Source organism: Sander lucioperca, chromosome 15 (assembly GCF_008315115.2).
Source record: "Sander lucioperca isolate FBNREF2018 chromosome 15, SLUC_FBN_1.2, whole genome shotgun sequence".
In the NCBI taxonomy this organism is placed as follows: domain Eukaryota; kingdom Metazoa; phylum Chordata; class Actinopteri; order Perciformes; family Percidae; genus Sander; species Sander lucioperca.
In genome coordinates, this window is record NC_050187.1 from 16,066,080 (window position 1) to 16,082,175 (window position 16,096).

Consider the following 16,096-nt stretch of genomic DNA (forward strand, 5'->3'; position numbering starts at 1 on the left):
CACAGTTTCTAGTGTCTTTACTCCTCTATGATAGTAAACTGAATATGAGTTGTGGACAAAATAAGACATTTGAGGACGTCATCTTGGGCATTGGGAAACACTGATTGAACAACTAATCAATTAACTGCGAAAATAATCGACAGATTACTCAACAATAAAAATAATTGTTAGTTGCAGCCTGAACCAGTGCTTGTCATTTGAGTGGATATAGCCACTAAGAGGCTTCAGAGAACTGCCTAAGTATCCGGCTGTCCGCTAACAGTGGTCTAACAGAGGAAGTGGACTTGTGGAGGGATATTACAGATGTGATGTAAAGACCAACCCAGAGAGAGACATGCAACATAACGAGAGAGCTGTCAGGCTGATTACTGATGTTACTGTTTTCACTCCTCTCACACAGCTCAAGAGCCCAACTGCACAGGGCTAGTGGCTGAATTTTGTTCCTGCATTTTGTTGAGTAGTACCCTAGGACCAACTCAGCAACCCCAGTGTGAGTGTGGGACAGAATAAATATACAAAGTCGTTTTTAACAATATTTCACATGATGGTCAAAACGGCATGGTAAAAATACGGTGACTGTAGGTCAATACACCTATAAACTAACACCAAGTTAATATACGATTTAAGAAGGAAATGCATTTGACATGTTTGTTAGACCTCAAGGATATGATATGATATATATATATATAAAATCAAATTAATAATAGCATTTAAAAAATCTGAAAAAAAGATAAAAATCGGTGCAGCAGAACCACAAAGATATCAACTTTTTTTTGCATGCATTCTTCTTAGTAGCCAAAACCTGGTGCCTACATTACCCACAATGCAAATTAAAGCTTTAGTGCGCAACTTTTTGATATTAATGAATGTCCGTTACATAAAAGCCATTGCCAAATGAGTTGCTACAAAGCTAATTAAGACTATCAGCTCCATATAACTCTCTGTGTATTTCTCAGTATGGCTATGTTCAGAAGATTGTGGCATCCGGTGACTTTCGCGCGCAGAAACTCAAGTGAAGATAATGACCTCTTCTGAAGAGTCCATCATTTTTTTTTCAATCCTCTGTGTCCTCCTTGGCTGCTAGCAACTGCGTGGAGGAGGGGTGGGGGCACGTGCACGGTCACAAGGCTTGTATCATGTGGACGCGCCGACAGTGTTGTTGTCATTACTTAGAATTCCTCATGGGGGCGACAGAAACTACGCACTATAGCTTTAACTGGCGACTAGGTTAATGTGGCCTCAACCTCAAGCAGAGATGAGGAGTGGGTAACAGAGGTCTGGTAAGCTCCCTTCTTTTCAACTCCACGCGCCCAGACTTTTCCAGTTTAAGGTTTTCAGACCCAACTGACACTGACTCAAGTGACATCATTTGAGGCAATTTATCAGACTTCACACAGCTTCATCTGGGGACACAAAAGACTTTCTTCACAAATGCAGTAATATCAGTGTTCTACTTTAGGTTGGCACTGAACACTGCATTAAAAAAAACCTGACACTGAAGCTGCATACTGTGTGGCTTTGTAATCTACATGATAACCAGCTGAGTGTAAAACAACTTTTCACCAAAACAGCTTCTTTAGCATTTTTTGAAAAATGTGGATTTCAAAATCAATTTCCAAATAAAAGTTAGGGAAGTTATTAGCCAATTTAGATGATAGAGAGAAAGAAAAAAACTAATCTAACAAGATTAAAATCCAAGAAATAGGGACACCCTGGTGGTCCCATCTCTCTCCCCCCCCCCTACTATCCAATAAATGCATGAAATGACAAAATGTAATTAAAACAAGAAAAGCTTTAAAAAAAATATCCAATAAATATCAACTGTAGGTCAAGTTGTTTGACATTTTAAGATTAATATGGGTTCCATTAGCCATTCACTGACAGGGATTCTTTGAGACCAAAAGTCTAGATGCTTGTAGCAGAGCAGCATATTGCACTTATGACCATCAGAAAGTATTGGTACTTAATGAGAACCACAGGTATGCAGTTGGTCAAATTTGGCAAATTCTGTTTACAACTAGAGGTACAAGTGGTATAGCTGTTTATGTCAACATGGCAAAAGCTGCAGTATGTCCCTGATATTCTCTCTGTCACTGCATAAAAAATATTGTTATGGCTGAAACTGTGTCCTCATCCAACAAACTGATGTGGGTTACCACATTACTAGAAGCTTTACACCTATTAGGAGACCAGTATTATAGTTTGCATTACTGTTCACCACTTGAGCATTGAGTCGGAATCGAACCTGCGGCCCTTGCTGTGTGTCGTTCCCCTTCTCTCTTCCCTTTCCTGTCTTCAGCTGTCCTTATAAATAAAGGCCTAAAATGCCCAAAAAATTATAATCTTTAAAAAAAAAAACATGTTATGGTTGTGTGGTAATGCAGTGCAGACTTTTCAAATCAATCAACACTTGTGAGTTTCTGCGCACTGATAACTTTGGCTTTGTTGATTTTCCTATTGTACTGAAATGCTGAAACATGCTTTGAAAAACAGTCAGCTGTCATGTTAAGAATATGTTATTTGTAGTAAACAAAGCAGTTTGTATGGTTCCTTAAATTGTTGTCTTCGAAAAGCAGAGTAAAGAATTAAGAACTGAAAAGACTTGACCTTTGCACTGAGGGAATTAAGTTTTATGACTCGCATGATATCTGAAAACTCAGGAAATTAAGCCAAAAATCTTTCGCATTTCTGCTCTGCAATGAAGTTCTGTGAATCAGCTTTGCATGGGCTTCATCTGCTCTGACCTGAACTACATGGGTGAATTAGTTCTTAGTTGGCGCAAGTAGGACTAACATGAGGGCGTCTATTTTGTACCTGTCAACCTAAACACACACACACACACACACACACACACACACACACACACACACACACACACACAGTATACAGGAGGAAACTGTTTCAAATGCAGGCTCAGACGTCTCTGCATGGCAGCAATGAACACTACTGTCTGTAGACCTCATGTAGAAAGCAGCTCCAAAATGTGACAAATCCATCCTCTGCCAGTTTCCCCCTTCACTTCAACACACCCACACCCTGAGCCAGCGCAATCCCCCACCACCATCCCTACCCCTCCCCTGGGCCCCCTTCAGCCGGCTGCATGTCTCTGGAGGTCGCCTCTGACGTCAGCAGCTCGACTGGGCAGAGTGCCAGCCCTGTGGGCCCTTGATGGATGCGGTTGGTCTGAGAAACAGTCCGCTGTGTGTGAAGCGCACAGAACAGACTCAACTCGGCCCGCTCTAACACATCTAATGACCCGTAAACACCCGACAGGCCCGTTCCCTCTCCCTTTCTTCTGTCTATCACACACACTGGCAATTAAAGGAGACATGTAAAGATGAGTGATTTGTATTGCAAATGGCCGGGATAACAAATACAATCTGCAGAGGCACACTCTGGTTATTTCTTGGTGTTTAAGCAAAAAGGTTTTAGATTTTCAATGCAATAAAAGCAAACTGACGTGGCTGCAGCCTGTATTTGTGGTTGACTAGTCGGAAACTCATATGGGATTATGTGAGCTAAAACATACAAACATTTAACCAAAGCAAAATAACCCAGAAATTACAACTCTGCATCAATATCCTGGAATCTGTTGATCCAATCACTATGTCACAGTGATCTGGAGAGCTACAAGCATGTGTGTGTGTGTGTGTGTGTGTGTGTGTGTGTGTGTGGTTATACATGTACCTGCAGGCCTGCTGCTGGTCTTCCTCTTCAGCCATCTGTCCAACGTCTCTGCGCTCACACTCTCCAACACAAAGTCGTCCAGCATCTGTGGGTGCAGCGAGAGGTAGGCCTTCACTTTCTCATCTGTCAAGCCTGAAGAGCACAGAAATAAAACGTCTTTTAGCTCTTGCACTACACAGCTTTATTTATGACTAAGCGAAGTGTAAAAAACAAAAAATAACACTGGGAGATGTTGCACAAAATCTTGGAAATGCTAGAAAAGTATGGAGGAGAGAAACATAAGACATAAGAGGATGGAAACAACGTCATATGACACGCTGCCAAAGGCCCACAGTGTTCCCGACAGTCACCCAAACAAATGCACAGGCTAGAAACAGCCGAAGGTCATCTCTCTATTTGCTGTGAGGTAAGAGCGGCAGCAGCAGTGCCTATGTCCTAGCTAAAGCTGTCAAATAGCCGGGCTAGCTCGCTTATGTTTACTGTAAAGCTGTGTCTCCAAGGATAGGAGCCCCCAACAGAGGCAGCAGGATAAAGGCGGACCCGATTGTGCTTAATAGGCAATTAGGTTCTTGAGAGCTTGCTAAGTGCTGCTGTTTACTGTCTTTGTTGTCAGGGAAAAAAGCCATTTGCCAGACCATCGTTGAGGGAAAGTTGTTTTTAATACACCCGCTGGCGTCTGAGTGGCCGTCATGATGCACTAGAAAACCATCACGTTTAGGTCACTCATGCAAATGGAGTGTGTGTCTACGACAAAGACTTGTAGCTGTCTAAATTCAGCCATGAGACGTCATTGCATCATGAGACCACAAACTCAACGCTGATATGAAATGCAACCGAAAGTTATAATTCCTGTAAAGGAAAAATCCTATGGCCAACTGATCCTGTGCTAAATTTACATGTTATGGAGTGGCACACAGTAAACATATTTGTTATCAGATAAGAGTTGAAAGCAGGCCGTTGTATTCAGATAGCCCTGATCGTTTTTATTTTAATTTCTCTTTCTCACGAAATGTCTGGTTATCAGCAGCATCTGTGTAGGCTCCCTTCAAGTTTGAATCACAGGAGGACATGCAGCTGAAAGACAGGTGTTCTGCCCTCAAACATACAAACATAAACACACACGGCATGAAAATATTACTAAGTTGTGTCTGTCTAATATGCTGTATATCAGGGTAGTGAATGGCTATAGACTTGTGGACAATAGAACTGTACATGGAGGGTGGTACAGCCCTGACTGTTGTGCGAGATGATAAAATAAAATCAAATGCAGGAGTTAGGAGCATCCACTACAGCTGCAGGTAACTCTTGTGTGTCTATAACAAAGCTTTAAAAACTTGCATTTTACTTTAAATTTCATTTTGGAATTAAAGTGCTGCTGCTGATTCCAGTAAACAGTCTGAGCAGCTAGCTACGACCTTTGATCTATTCCCTCAGAACAAATAATTTCATCTTCAGTTACGATGGATCATCTGCTCAGTGTGTGAGTGGATGGGTGTGTAGGTCGAGCAGGCTTGTGGTTGTAGGCAAATAAGGCAAACAGAGGTGGGGGTACGTTTTTTTTTTTGTTGGGGGGGGGCCTGCGGTCTGACACTGTCCAGACACGAGACACAGATCTTCAGGAGCGGAACGCCTCACGAGCCTCCTGGCCAGCTGTGACGCACATCGGCAGAATACGGCTTAATAAATCAGAGAAAGTTAAGGGGGGGTTGGATGGAGCTGCAGGGGACAGAAAGACACACAGACAGGAGTAAAATGGGAGCACTGCAAAATACCCTTACAACTTTGTCCTATTTGAAACACAAAGAAGGCACTGTGATTTGTGACACTAAAATGAAAAAACAAAGAGGCTGTGTCAATTTATGAATACAGGTTTTGTGTCGAAAATTATTTAGCTATCATATGTGTGCACATGAACAAAAATAGTCAAATGTCCTATTTCCATGGGGCGAAAAACAAATTGCCGTGCTAAGAATTTTACAGTGGGCATATAAAGGTTGCTAAAATGGTGTTCTGGGTACATCCCTGTGCTTAAAATGACTAGCCAACACTGGTAAATGTGGAATAATACAAGTGTGAGTTTGTAAAACCTTATTGTCCAAAAAAAAAAAAAAAAAAAAAGAAAATGGCTCTCTCAAACAGCCACTGTTTATTTCTGACCCTAACTCAACCTGCAACTTTGGCTTGGGCTGATGGACTTCTAAAAAGTACAAGAATGTGGAATGAAAGTATATTTTGTTTTTACTAGCATCATAAGAGTAAGTCATTTAATCAGTATTAGGCCAATATTTGCTTAAAGGATAAGGCTGACCATATTCTATTTTTGTTGTTATTGTCAACAAATTACATAAAATTACCAAAACCAAGTGTTAGACCGCCTCCCCATACATTCCGACTTCTCCCAACACTTCTGCGACCCTCCAAGCCCATTTGTTCCTATAAGACATAAATCTCAAAACAGGTTACAAATACTATATATGCTTTCATAAAAAAATAATTTCCTAAAAGAGGTGGGCATCGTAGTTTTTATCAAACATTATTCAAACATGAGTAAATAGTGCATTTTTGGGACTTATTTTTATCTGCGGATTAATACATATTTGGTGCTCTAATTATTATTTCAGGCAACAAGACGATTGGTTGCACGATTGGTTGGTTTTGGTCTTTTCATTGTATTTTTTGACAATGTAAAAATATAGACCAGACATATCCGATTAAACTATGTTATGATTTAATGCAATACAATATCATGATGCATTAACGGAAGGTAGTACATGACATGAAAGCCTTCAAGTGTTGACTTCCTCTCGATCAAATTCAAGAGCAAAGATGTTTGAAAATGTTAAATGTATTTTCAACAATTTCTTGAAATTATTTAAACAGTTCTTTTGGTGAGTGCAGACAGTTTAAAAATAAAGCAGTGTCTGCATCTGCTCTTAGCATTACAGACTCATTAAATATTTATCTATTCAATTCAATTTAATTATATTTATAGTATCAAATCATAACAAGAGTTATCTCAAGACACTTTACAGATAAAGTAGGTCTAGACCGCACTCTATAATTTACAAAGACCCAACAATTCCAGTAATTCCCCCAAGAGCAAGCATTTAGTGTGACAGTGGTGAGGAAAAACTCCCTTCTTATCTGTATCAGTTTAGTAGAAGAAAGCACTGGTTACTTGAAAAAGTCAAAAAATGACTGGTTTGACCCAACAGCCACTATATTGCAGCATTACGGTGATTGATGGCACTTTTTTTCCTAAACATTCCTGCTACTTTCTGACGACCTCACAGACTTTCCTTCTGAAGTCTTTCGAGCCACAGCTCAACCTAATGTGACCGCAGTGACACTCAGAGCAGTGGGATATACGTCAGTGTCCTGGGCCTGTGACTACGACAGCTAATCAAAGGTGCAGCCAGATTTGTCCCACATGCTGTGGTCCAAGATGGTTAACCCCACTGGGAACCACATGTGCTCACTCAATCAGAAGCGAAAGGCTGCTGTCGTAGAAGCAAACGCTTGGTCACTGGTTTGACCAGTCTGTTGTTTTTTTACCTCAGTCAAATTTTCCTTCCCACAGTGGCTAACGCCACTGAAGACAATGGCGTCATCGAGATACGATAACACAATGTCTGGCCCGCCGAACATAAACAAATCAAAATGAACAAACAAAATAAGTCCAAATTCTCATCATCTAGATTTGTTTTTTAGATTAGTCACATTTTAACTTTTTACCAGAGCAGTTGGTTCTTCCCATGTTCACAATATTAAATTGTCCGTACAGTATAATACAGGCTGTGCAAAGACTGCGGTAGGGGATAATTTACATTTAATTAAAATGACTGACTATTCTCAAACAGTGGTGGAATAACTATTCAGATCCTGTACTTAAGTAAAAGTATAAGTACCTTAATGTAAAAATACTCAGTTAAAAGTAAATCAGGCCTTGAAGTGTTATTTAAATGAAACGATCTGAGACACTTTTGTATGGCATCACAAGCCAAAAAGGTTTGGAACTATTGGTTAAGGGTTGTATTTTAACGTGTTTTTTTATATACAATCTTTTTTTGCTGCAAGATAAATGTAGTGGAGAAAAAAGTACAATATCTCCCTCTGAAATGTAGTGGAGTAGAAGTATAGTATAAAATAGAAATACTCATGTAAAGCAGAAGTACCTTAAACTTGTACTTACTGCCCAGTTGGCAGATCTTTTGGTGCCTGACTCAGACTTGGGCTTCCTGTGTAAAAACTGAAGCCTGAGTTCATGTTCAGTGAGGTATGGTTGCATAACACTTATCTTGACTACAGAACACCACACCCTGGGACTGGGAAGGGAAGGCCAAACCAGTCACAGTCTGTCTGGGTCTCTGCACTTTCACATCCAAGTTTCAGAATGAACACGGCAACACGCTCCTGATGGACAGGGAAGGCGTTTACAGACTGCCTGGGCTGGTATCTATTTTGTGTCTGCACCAGTTTTTGGTATTCATATGCTATTTCATGCATCAAGCATTGTCTGATTTTAGATGGAAAAATAAATAGCTTGTAGCGATACTGTAAACTGTAAGTAATTCACTCCATATAAAAAAACATGCTTTCATAAATTTATTCTTTCATGCTTTGTTTTAATATAGTAACTTTAACGTATTGAGAAATGCATCAGCATTGAAACCTGATGCCGAGTCAGTTGTGGTAAGATATCATATGAGTCACGAGTCATAATAAGACACTTTGCAGATCAACATTTATCAATGACACACAAGAAGGAAAGCCTCAAAGTACTGTTTTTCTGATGCTACATGTCTTTATGGGAAGCTCCTTCAGAGAATAGAAAAAGAGAAGAGGCCTCATTTCTCTCTCTGTATCCACAAGTTTGTCCTTATTTTACAATTTACATTTTGTTTGATTTAAGCCTCCACAACGCATGTATCTCTGTCACTGTTTTAAATGCAACGCCCGCTTTATGTCATCACTGCAGTCTTCATCTGAGAGCGGAAGAACAGAGATCTTCAGAGAGTCTTTAACTAAGGATCAACTCCCTCATTTACTTCTTTTTAACTAAAATCTATTTTAAAATGTGAATTTCTCACTGTAAGTGTCTTTGCTGATGCTTTGTAAATCCCATAACGATTTCACTGTTATTTAGTAAGGGTGTGAATCTTCACTGGTCTCACGATTCGATAACGATTATCCTGTCAACGATTCGAGTCGATTCGATGTCCCGATGCATCACAATGCGTTACCTCCTCAATATTATTATATATTGCTACACATGGTTTTCATCAACAAATTCAAGCAGTCAGGTATACATGTTTTATTGTATCTGCTCCTAAAAAAGACACTTCCTGAATGTAGCGGAGTCTGAACACAACAGACAAAAGGCAAAAAAAAGCAGCGACCGTAACATCAGTAGGCAATAATCGATTACGGTCTGTCACTGTATCTCTGCAGAATCCTCTAGGTCTGCATCGCGATGCATCGATACAATGATTAATTTCAACCCCCCTATTATTTAGGTAAAAGGATGATTTTTTTATCATCAATTAATCCATTCAATTATTTATTTGATTCACTGAAAATAATCGTTTAGTATATGAAATGGCAGAAAATAGTGGACGATTTTAAATCTCCACTGGTTGAACTTCTCACCATGTGGCAGTGATGCATAGGTGTAGGATACCGTGACATCACTGTTGGGTGTGGTTACAGGTGCAACACTTCTGAACACGCCCACCAGTGATACCTAGGGCATGTTCCATCACAAAACGGTGTGCATCTTTTTGCTATAGGGTGTCCGCATTGAACGACATGTTTCCTCAGAACAGTGTGAAACGTTGTGTAACAGACTTTGAGGTTTGTTTTCTCTGGTTTGGTGGGTGTGTCTCTCGTTTAGTGGCTGTGTCACAGGGGATACCCAATCAACAAAGACGTGTATGTAAACTCGTGCTAATAAAAAGGCAGAGCTCTTGCGCACACAACAGGGTGTTCAACGCATGTTGCTACGTTTTTGTCAGGGATGAATGCAGCCCTGGTGTTGAGTTACTCTTACAAACATATTCTAAACAATTATGGTAATGAATGATCAAAATTGTATTCTACTGTCAGACAAAACTCTTTCCCAACAAGTTCCATCAATAAGATGGTTAGTTTGAGGTGTAAGGGAAAGTGTGACTTTCTTTGACCTGAGTTGTTATTTGGGTTACAAGGATTTAATGCAGAAAAGGGGTATACATGGATTCATTTGCAGGATTTGTTTTCTTTATTTTTGTTTTGGTGACAGAAATTTCTGGAGGGGCTGCCAAAGGAAAGTATTGCTTCAACTGAAACAATAAACTCCCATATGCAGATAAAAGAAGGTTTTAAGAGCTGCTAAAAAAAACAGCCAGCTCCACCCTATCTCCATCACTCATCTATATTTCCCATGAAGCAGCCAGCCATCTATGTGCCAGTGCCTGAACAGAAGTGAACGTGTGTCTTCAGCGCTCCTGTCAAACGATGCCGGGCGGCAATGTCAACAGCAGAGGCCGACCCCGGCGGTGCTGATGTTTAGTGAGCAAGATGTTCCTCCTCTGCAACACATAGATGAAAAATGCACATGAGAGAAAAAGGGAAAAGACCACTTCTCTTGAAGCACACTCCTTCTGGCAGAGAGTCAAGGGCAAGCTGCCAAGGTACTACTTTTCACTTTCCTGACATGAGGCTGAGGCTGAGGCAGGAAAGGGGAAGGGAGGGGAGGAGGGGGGTGCGTGCGTCAGCAGGTCCGCCTGGGACTCCCTTGCCAGGAGGTGGGAAGAGCATGTGGTTCTTATCTTATCTCTGGGAAGGCTGGAGCGCAGCGTCCAACACTGACATTCAGTGAGCGGCAATGAGGAAAAAACACTGAAGATGAAAACGCTTTGACTCCTCTCCCACTGTTCACCTCATTTATTCATTGAGCCTGTGCCGGTGAACCTGGGTATGTATGTGTAGATATCATAGACTGTATGGTAAATATGCAGGTGAACATACACGCACCCCACATTCCACAGCAGCCAAGGGTGAGGTGACCGGTGTGGCTAAGTCAATGGGCAGTCAGTGAAAAGGTGTCAAATTAAGAAAACGCCATTTCACCCTGGACTTTTACTGCAGTCCGATCACTTCCAGAGACACGCCCCCACATGGTAAAAACAAACACCACTGCACAAACATGCAAGCTCACACCTCACAGAGAGAGAGAAAGAGAGAGAGAGAGAGAGGGGGGGGGGGGGGGGTATTTCCATGGAAATGTCATTTGCATTATTACCACTTCAATGGTCCAGGTCGTTAGATGTAAAGGGTAAGTAATAAATGGCGAACTGAGTTGTAGATAAAGCATGTCCCTTGATCCACAGCCTAATAGTGTGGTCACCGGCAAGCAGCAACACTCTTAATGCACCTGTAGAAAGATAGCAGGTCGACCTTCACATTCAACTCAAGTTATAAACTCAAAACTTTCTTGTGAAAGAACGACAGCCAGGGGTGGTGGATCACACAGCCTACAACAGTGAGCCTTAAAGCTGGCTTTCTGCCTTGAAGTTAACATCTCTGGTTTGATGCAGCGGTGCCTCTGTGTCCCCCCCCCCGCCCAGAGCAACATCAGTGATCAGGGGTCATGTTCCCCGCTACACATCTGGACTGATGCTGAAATCTGCAGCCGCTCTGCAGAGAGGCCAATGGGGACCCGGTAATGAGAACCGCAGATTTGTGCGTCTTCTCCAGCGCCCTGTTCTTTTATGAGCCTTGACACAAGGACAAGTTGTAAAGAAATCTACATGCATGTGGCCTTTTCCCATCCCCTCAGATACCAACCCACAACAAGCTGACGAGAGGTCAACGGATGCCTTGAGGAGAATGTCATCTGTTTCGCCGCTTAGATTATGCACTGTGCCCTGGCACTGACCCAGTCCTGCACAAATCTTGATATAAAAAAAAGCGTTAAACTTTATAACAAGCTAATTTTCTTTGGCTTGAATTTCCTGAAAGTTTAAATAAACACTGAAGACAAATCACAGAGAGAGACCATTTGGCAGCCCAGTCTGGAATTATTTAGCCATTCAAATTCCAATCAAGTTTTAATTTTCATATTAAATCATATCAAGCACTATGTATGTATTTATATATTCAGTGACTGTGCTAAGAGTAGTCCTCACTGTGAGAGAGAAGGCATGCGGTGGGGCAGGAAATGTCCAGCGTGAGCACTTCCTGCCTGACAATGCAGCCTTCTTCACTGAGTAAAGCAATTCGTCGACAACCAATTGGGTTTGAAAATGCCTGAGAGATAACATTAGAGCTGACCCAGACTGACCTCCGAAACTGACAACTATCCACAAACAATTCACAAGAACATGCACACACATATATATTTTCCTACAACGTGAGGCTACAAACAGCTATTTATAATATCCCAAGTCTAACTCACTGCTTCGAATTACATGAGCAATTAAAGTGAATGAGCCAACACGTTGTCTTTTCAAACTGGAGTCTGTTGCGACCGAGTCCAACAGCCAGTCCCATTTCAGAAAGGACAAACAATGATAGGAGGATAAACATGCCACAGTTGCCAGAATACAAAATAACACTACTGGGTGTTAGATAAAGTTATCTATCACATATCTAATATTTGTAGAAAGCAGCTAAACGAGAGAAAAGATAAACCCTATATATTAATGTATTCATGTGCTTAAGAAAAGCGTAGGATAAAGTATAATTAAATTATTCCCTGATCCCCAACCAGTCACAGGGAAACATGCCGTGAGAAGGCAAACAGTGTGTCAAATTAATCCTACATTTAACCTAGATTAATTGACAGCTGTACAGTATAACCTTACAGCATACATGTGAGCTATGATACTCACACATAATGACATTTATAGCAAAAGCGGAAGCAGGCAGTCAATGATGAACTTTTATAAGAGTGAATATTCAACCAGCCGCAGCAACCTGCATCTATGTTTTATAAATTCAAAAAGAGTGGAAGCTTTGTGAAAATCTCAAATTCTTGTCCTTCTTTGGTCAGTATGAGGGCAGGATACCTACATACTGTACCTCAATAATACATTCCATGACTGCAGTTTACTGCTATGTGTGTATTCTGGCATCACTAAGTATTCAAGGGCCCAAACTGCTAACTTGTTATTACAGGGTTGCCACTAAAGGTCACTTGAGGTGCCATTTAAAACAACTGGATCCACTGAGTTATTTGTGTGGCACACAGACAGTGTAAGTTACAATCACAGAAATTATAAATTACAATAATTCCTAAAGTCAAAGTCCCCACAGCAGTATTGCAAGGATAAGGTACAGACAAAATATGCAACACAGACATGCTAAGGAAATATAAGTATATTATAGGTGAATATTAACTGAAAATTACAAATGCATTCACTAACCCTTCTGAATATTTTTTCTTATGCTAGCACCATTTTTTAAATATATTTAATACATTTATTTCAATAAAAAACAATTTAAACTGTGGAGGATGCCTGCCTCTGACAATGATAAAATATATAATAAAAATAAGCAAATAGGTCTAAGCTGTGAAAGCTATAATACATCTTAGTAGGACACTAAACATTTATCACAGCTATGGAATAAGAACATAAATATTATAAGTGTTATATGAATAGCTTGCAATATGAAAAAAATATTTGCTAGTATAGGACAATTATAATAATAAACTAATTTATATAGGAATATTAACTCCTGAACTCACATTTCTACAGGAATATTTTTACATTTTACATTTACATTTTCTATTCACACACCGGCCAAGCTGCAGACTTCGCTTCGCGTTTTAAAAAGGCTTGTCTGCAGAACTGCTGACTGCCCCCACCATGACAGACCGGGCCAGATCATATCCAACATGGGATTCATAAACCCGCTCTATATTTTATTAAAAAGGACTTTAGAGACAGGCTACATTTTCCAAATTGCAGTCCTGTCTGGCCCCCCTTCAATGAAGTCCCCTAGATCAGCAATCAATCTGTCATTCATAAAGTTGGGTAGACACATGGGTAAATAACGTACGCCTGCAGGACCAAAACATGTCAGTATTTTCGCAATTTACTGCCGTGTTACTGAAAATGAAAGCTTTTCATATTTTTGCGTAAATTTCAGTTTGATTTTTGTTTCACACATTAACAGTTTTAGTCAAAAATACCTACTTGCACCCAGGAAACAGTCCGTTAACCTTCTGAAACAGCTTGTTGAAGACGGGCCATCTTCCATGTCGGATTGTGAGCGCCAAAGGAGAGAAGAGCCACGGAGAGAAGTGCGCCTCTGCAGCTGCAACTTGGTGCGTCTCGGCAAAAAAACAAAACTATTCCAGTACGCGTTGAGGTGATGGTGTCCTCAATGCTTCAGGCTGTGCACGGTTTAGGAAGGGCAAGAAGAGCAGTGTGCTGCCCCCCCTTCCACCAGCGCTATGACCCAGCACCGCTGGCCGAGGTGTAGCTACAGTCGGCCCGCCTCCTCGGCGTGGTGGCTCCGCTGTGGATGTGCAGCAGCAGACTGGGGCAGCGGAGACGACGACGCACAGACACAGAGAGACGGAACACACGCGCACGCACGCGCGCGCGCATACACACACACACACACACACACACACACACACGGGGAGAGAGTTCTCAATACATCCATGGGAGAGAGGGAAAGACAGGAGCGCGCCAACGTCAAGTCAGCCACAACCATAGCACAACTTCCGCTCTAATTTTCAAAATAAAAGACAAACCGCTGCATGATTTAAGGGTGATAAGGAAATTAAACACACCGATAAATTGACCTAAGGATATTTTGTCAAGAATTTAAGTATAAAACAATATTTATTTCAGGAATTTCCTTTAAACAGATGCACAGTTTTGATGCCATGGCTTAATTGGCCTTTATGCACATTGATGTGAGATATTACTGCAATGACACCAAACATCACACACCGGCGCTTGATGATGTGTCATCTAAAAAAATTATCTTTACGTTTTTTTCTACAACCCAACACATTTATTTCAATTTGAAAGACAAATAGTCCTTTGTTCCGGTGTTTTTGCGCATTTGACGCATCTGATAAGCTTTCTTGAGGCTGCTGAACTGCTGTTCCTGTTCCTGAATTTGGCAGCGTAAAAGGGGCCGAGCCAAATGCCCAGCGCTCCAGAGACACGATGCTGTTTCCTGATCCACGGCTCAGTGGTCAAGGAGGAGACGGCGACAACCTCCAAATTTAAGGCATGGCAGGACAAATTAATGGAGCGTCAACTTTCACATAAAATGACTGAAAAGGTCTAGCACGGTGGCATATTGCTGTGCCATTTAGCAAGGTACTGAATTCCTTTCAGGTGCCGACCCTGACCTCTGACCTCCTCAGCAGAGAGAGGAGAAAACACGGTTCAATCTGCAGAGTTAGATTAGGTAGCCTACTACCAAACCAAATGTTATAATTTGCTTGTGTCCAACAAGCACGTTCATTCTGAAAAGCCTTACATATACAGCCAGGTAAAAGAGATCTGTCTTGTAAAAAGAAATGTCAAACATTTGAACACATTCTTTATTATGGTGCAGCATAAGAAAAGCATATTTAATGTACAGAAAAGACAAACAATGTGTATGTGTGAGAGACAGTCCTAAAGTCTAGACTCTAAACATTGATCATACCCAGATTTAATTTGCGTCTTATTTATTTTGAGATTTTACATAAGGTCCTTTTGTCTGAAGTAAATACGATTTGTCTTTCTGCCTTTTTCGGGACCACTGTTGATATTTAAGCTCCTGACTTCAAATATCTGCAGAGACTGAAGGAATGTATTCAATTGATTTATTTCACCAGGCGGACATTTACATAAATTATAATTGTAAATATCGCCTGGAATTAGCACAATAAAATAAATCAATATAGTCCATCCCTTTAGCAAAAGCCTAACTCTGCAAATTACTGCAAAATCTGCACATCTGCAATGCAACTGAAATAATTAGACTTAAATTATAATCCTTACTAATAATATCCAATCCCATAATGATGATGATAAAAATAACCTAATTAACCTCAAATTCAGGTCAACCAGATGAACATTTTACATTCTGCGCTGACTGGAGAAGACAATCTGGAGACAAAAACAATGGAAGCTGAATACACAGATTCACAATGCTGAACAATCATTTGGTTTCTACAAGGTTAAGATTAGAAAATGGCACAGTTAAGAATTGAATTACCCCAAAGCAAGTTTTCTTTCTCTTCTTCTTGTTATTTTCAGATTCAAGTGTCAGTCAGAGCATTTCCTGTATCAGTTTGAGCTGTCGCTGACGTCTTTCAGGCTATAGTTCCTGTTAACTGTAAAGCTAGCCAAGGAATGCATCAACACTGATGTTTATATTTCCACTAATACTATCCATGTAGAAGAGAGAC

The 16,096-nt window shown here is 40.7% G+C and overlaps 1 protein-coding gene across 7 annotated transcripts in view; it reads right to left on the reverse strand.

The window, feature by feature from the left end:
* The window catches only part of pde10a (phosphodiesterase 10A), a 59,095-nt gene that overhangs the window by 25,228 nt on the left and 17,771 nt on the right, over positions 1–16,096 (reverse strand). For 5 of the 7 annotated variants that reach the window (XM_035992176.1, XM_035992175.1, XM_031302440.2 and 2 more), the window contains one exon: positions 3,688–3,819. In XM_035992176.1, the coding sequence (XP_035848069.1) occupies positions 3,688–3,819 (132 nt within the window). Of the gene's footprint in view, positions 1–3,687; positions 3,820–13,868; positions 14,252–16,096 lie in introns of those variants that run through there. The other 2 variants (XM_035992177.1, XM_031302444.2) reach the window with 2 other exon arrangements.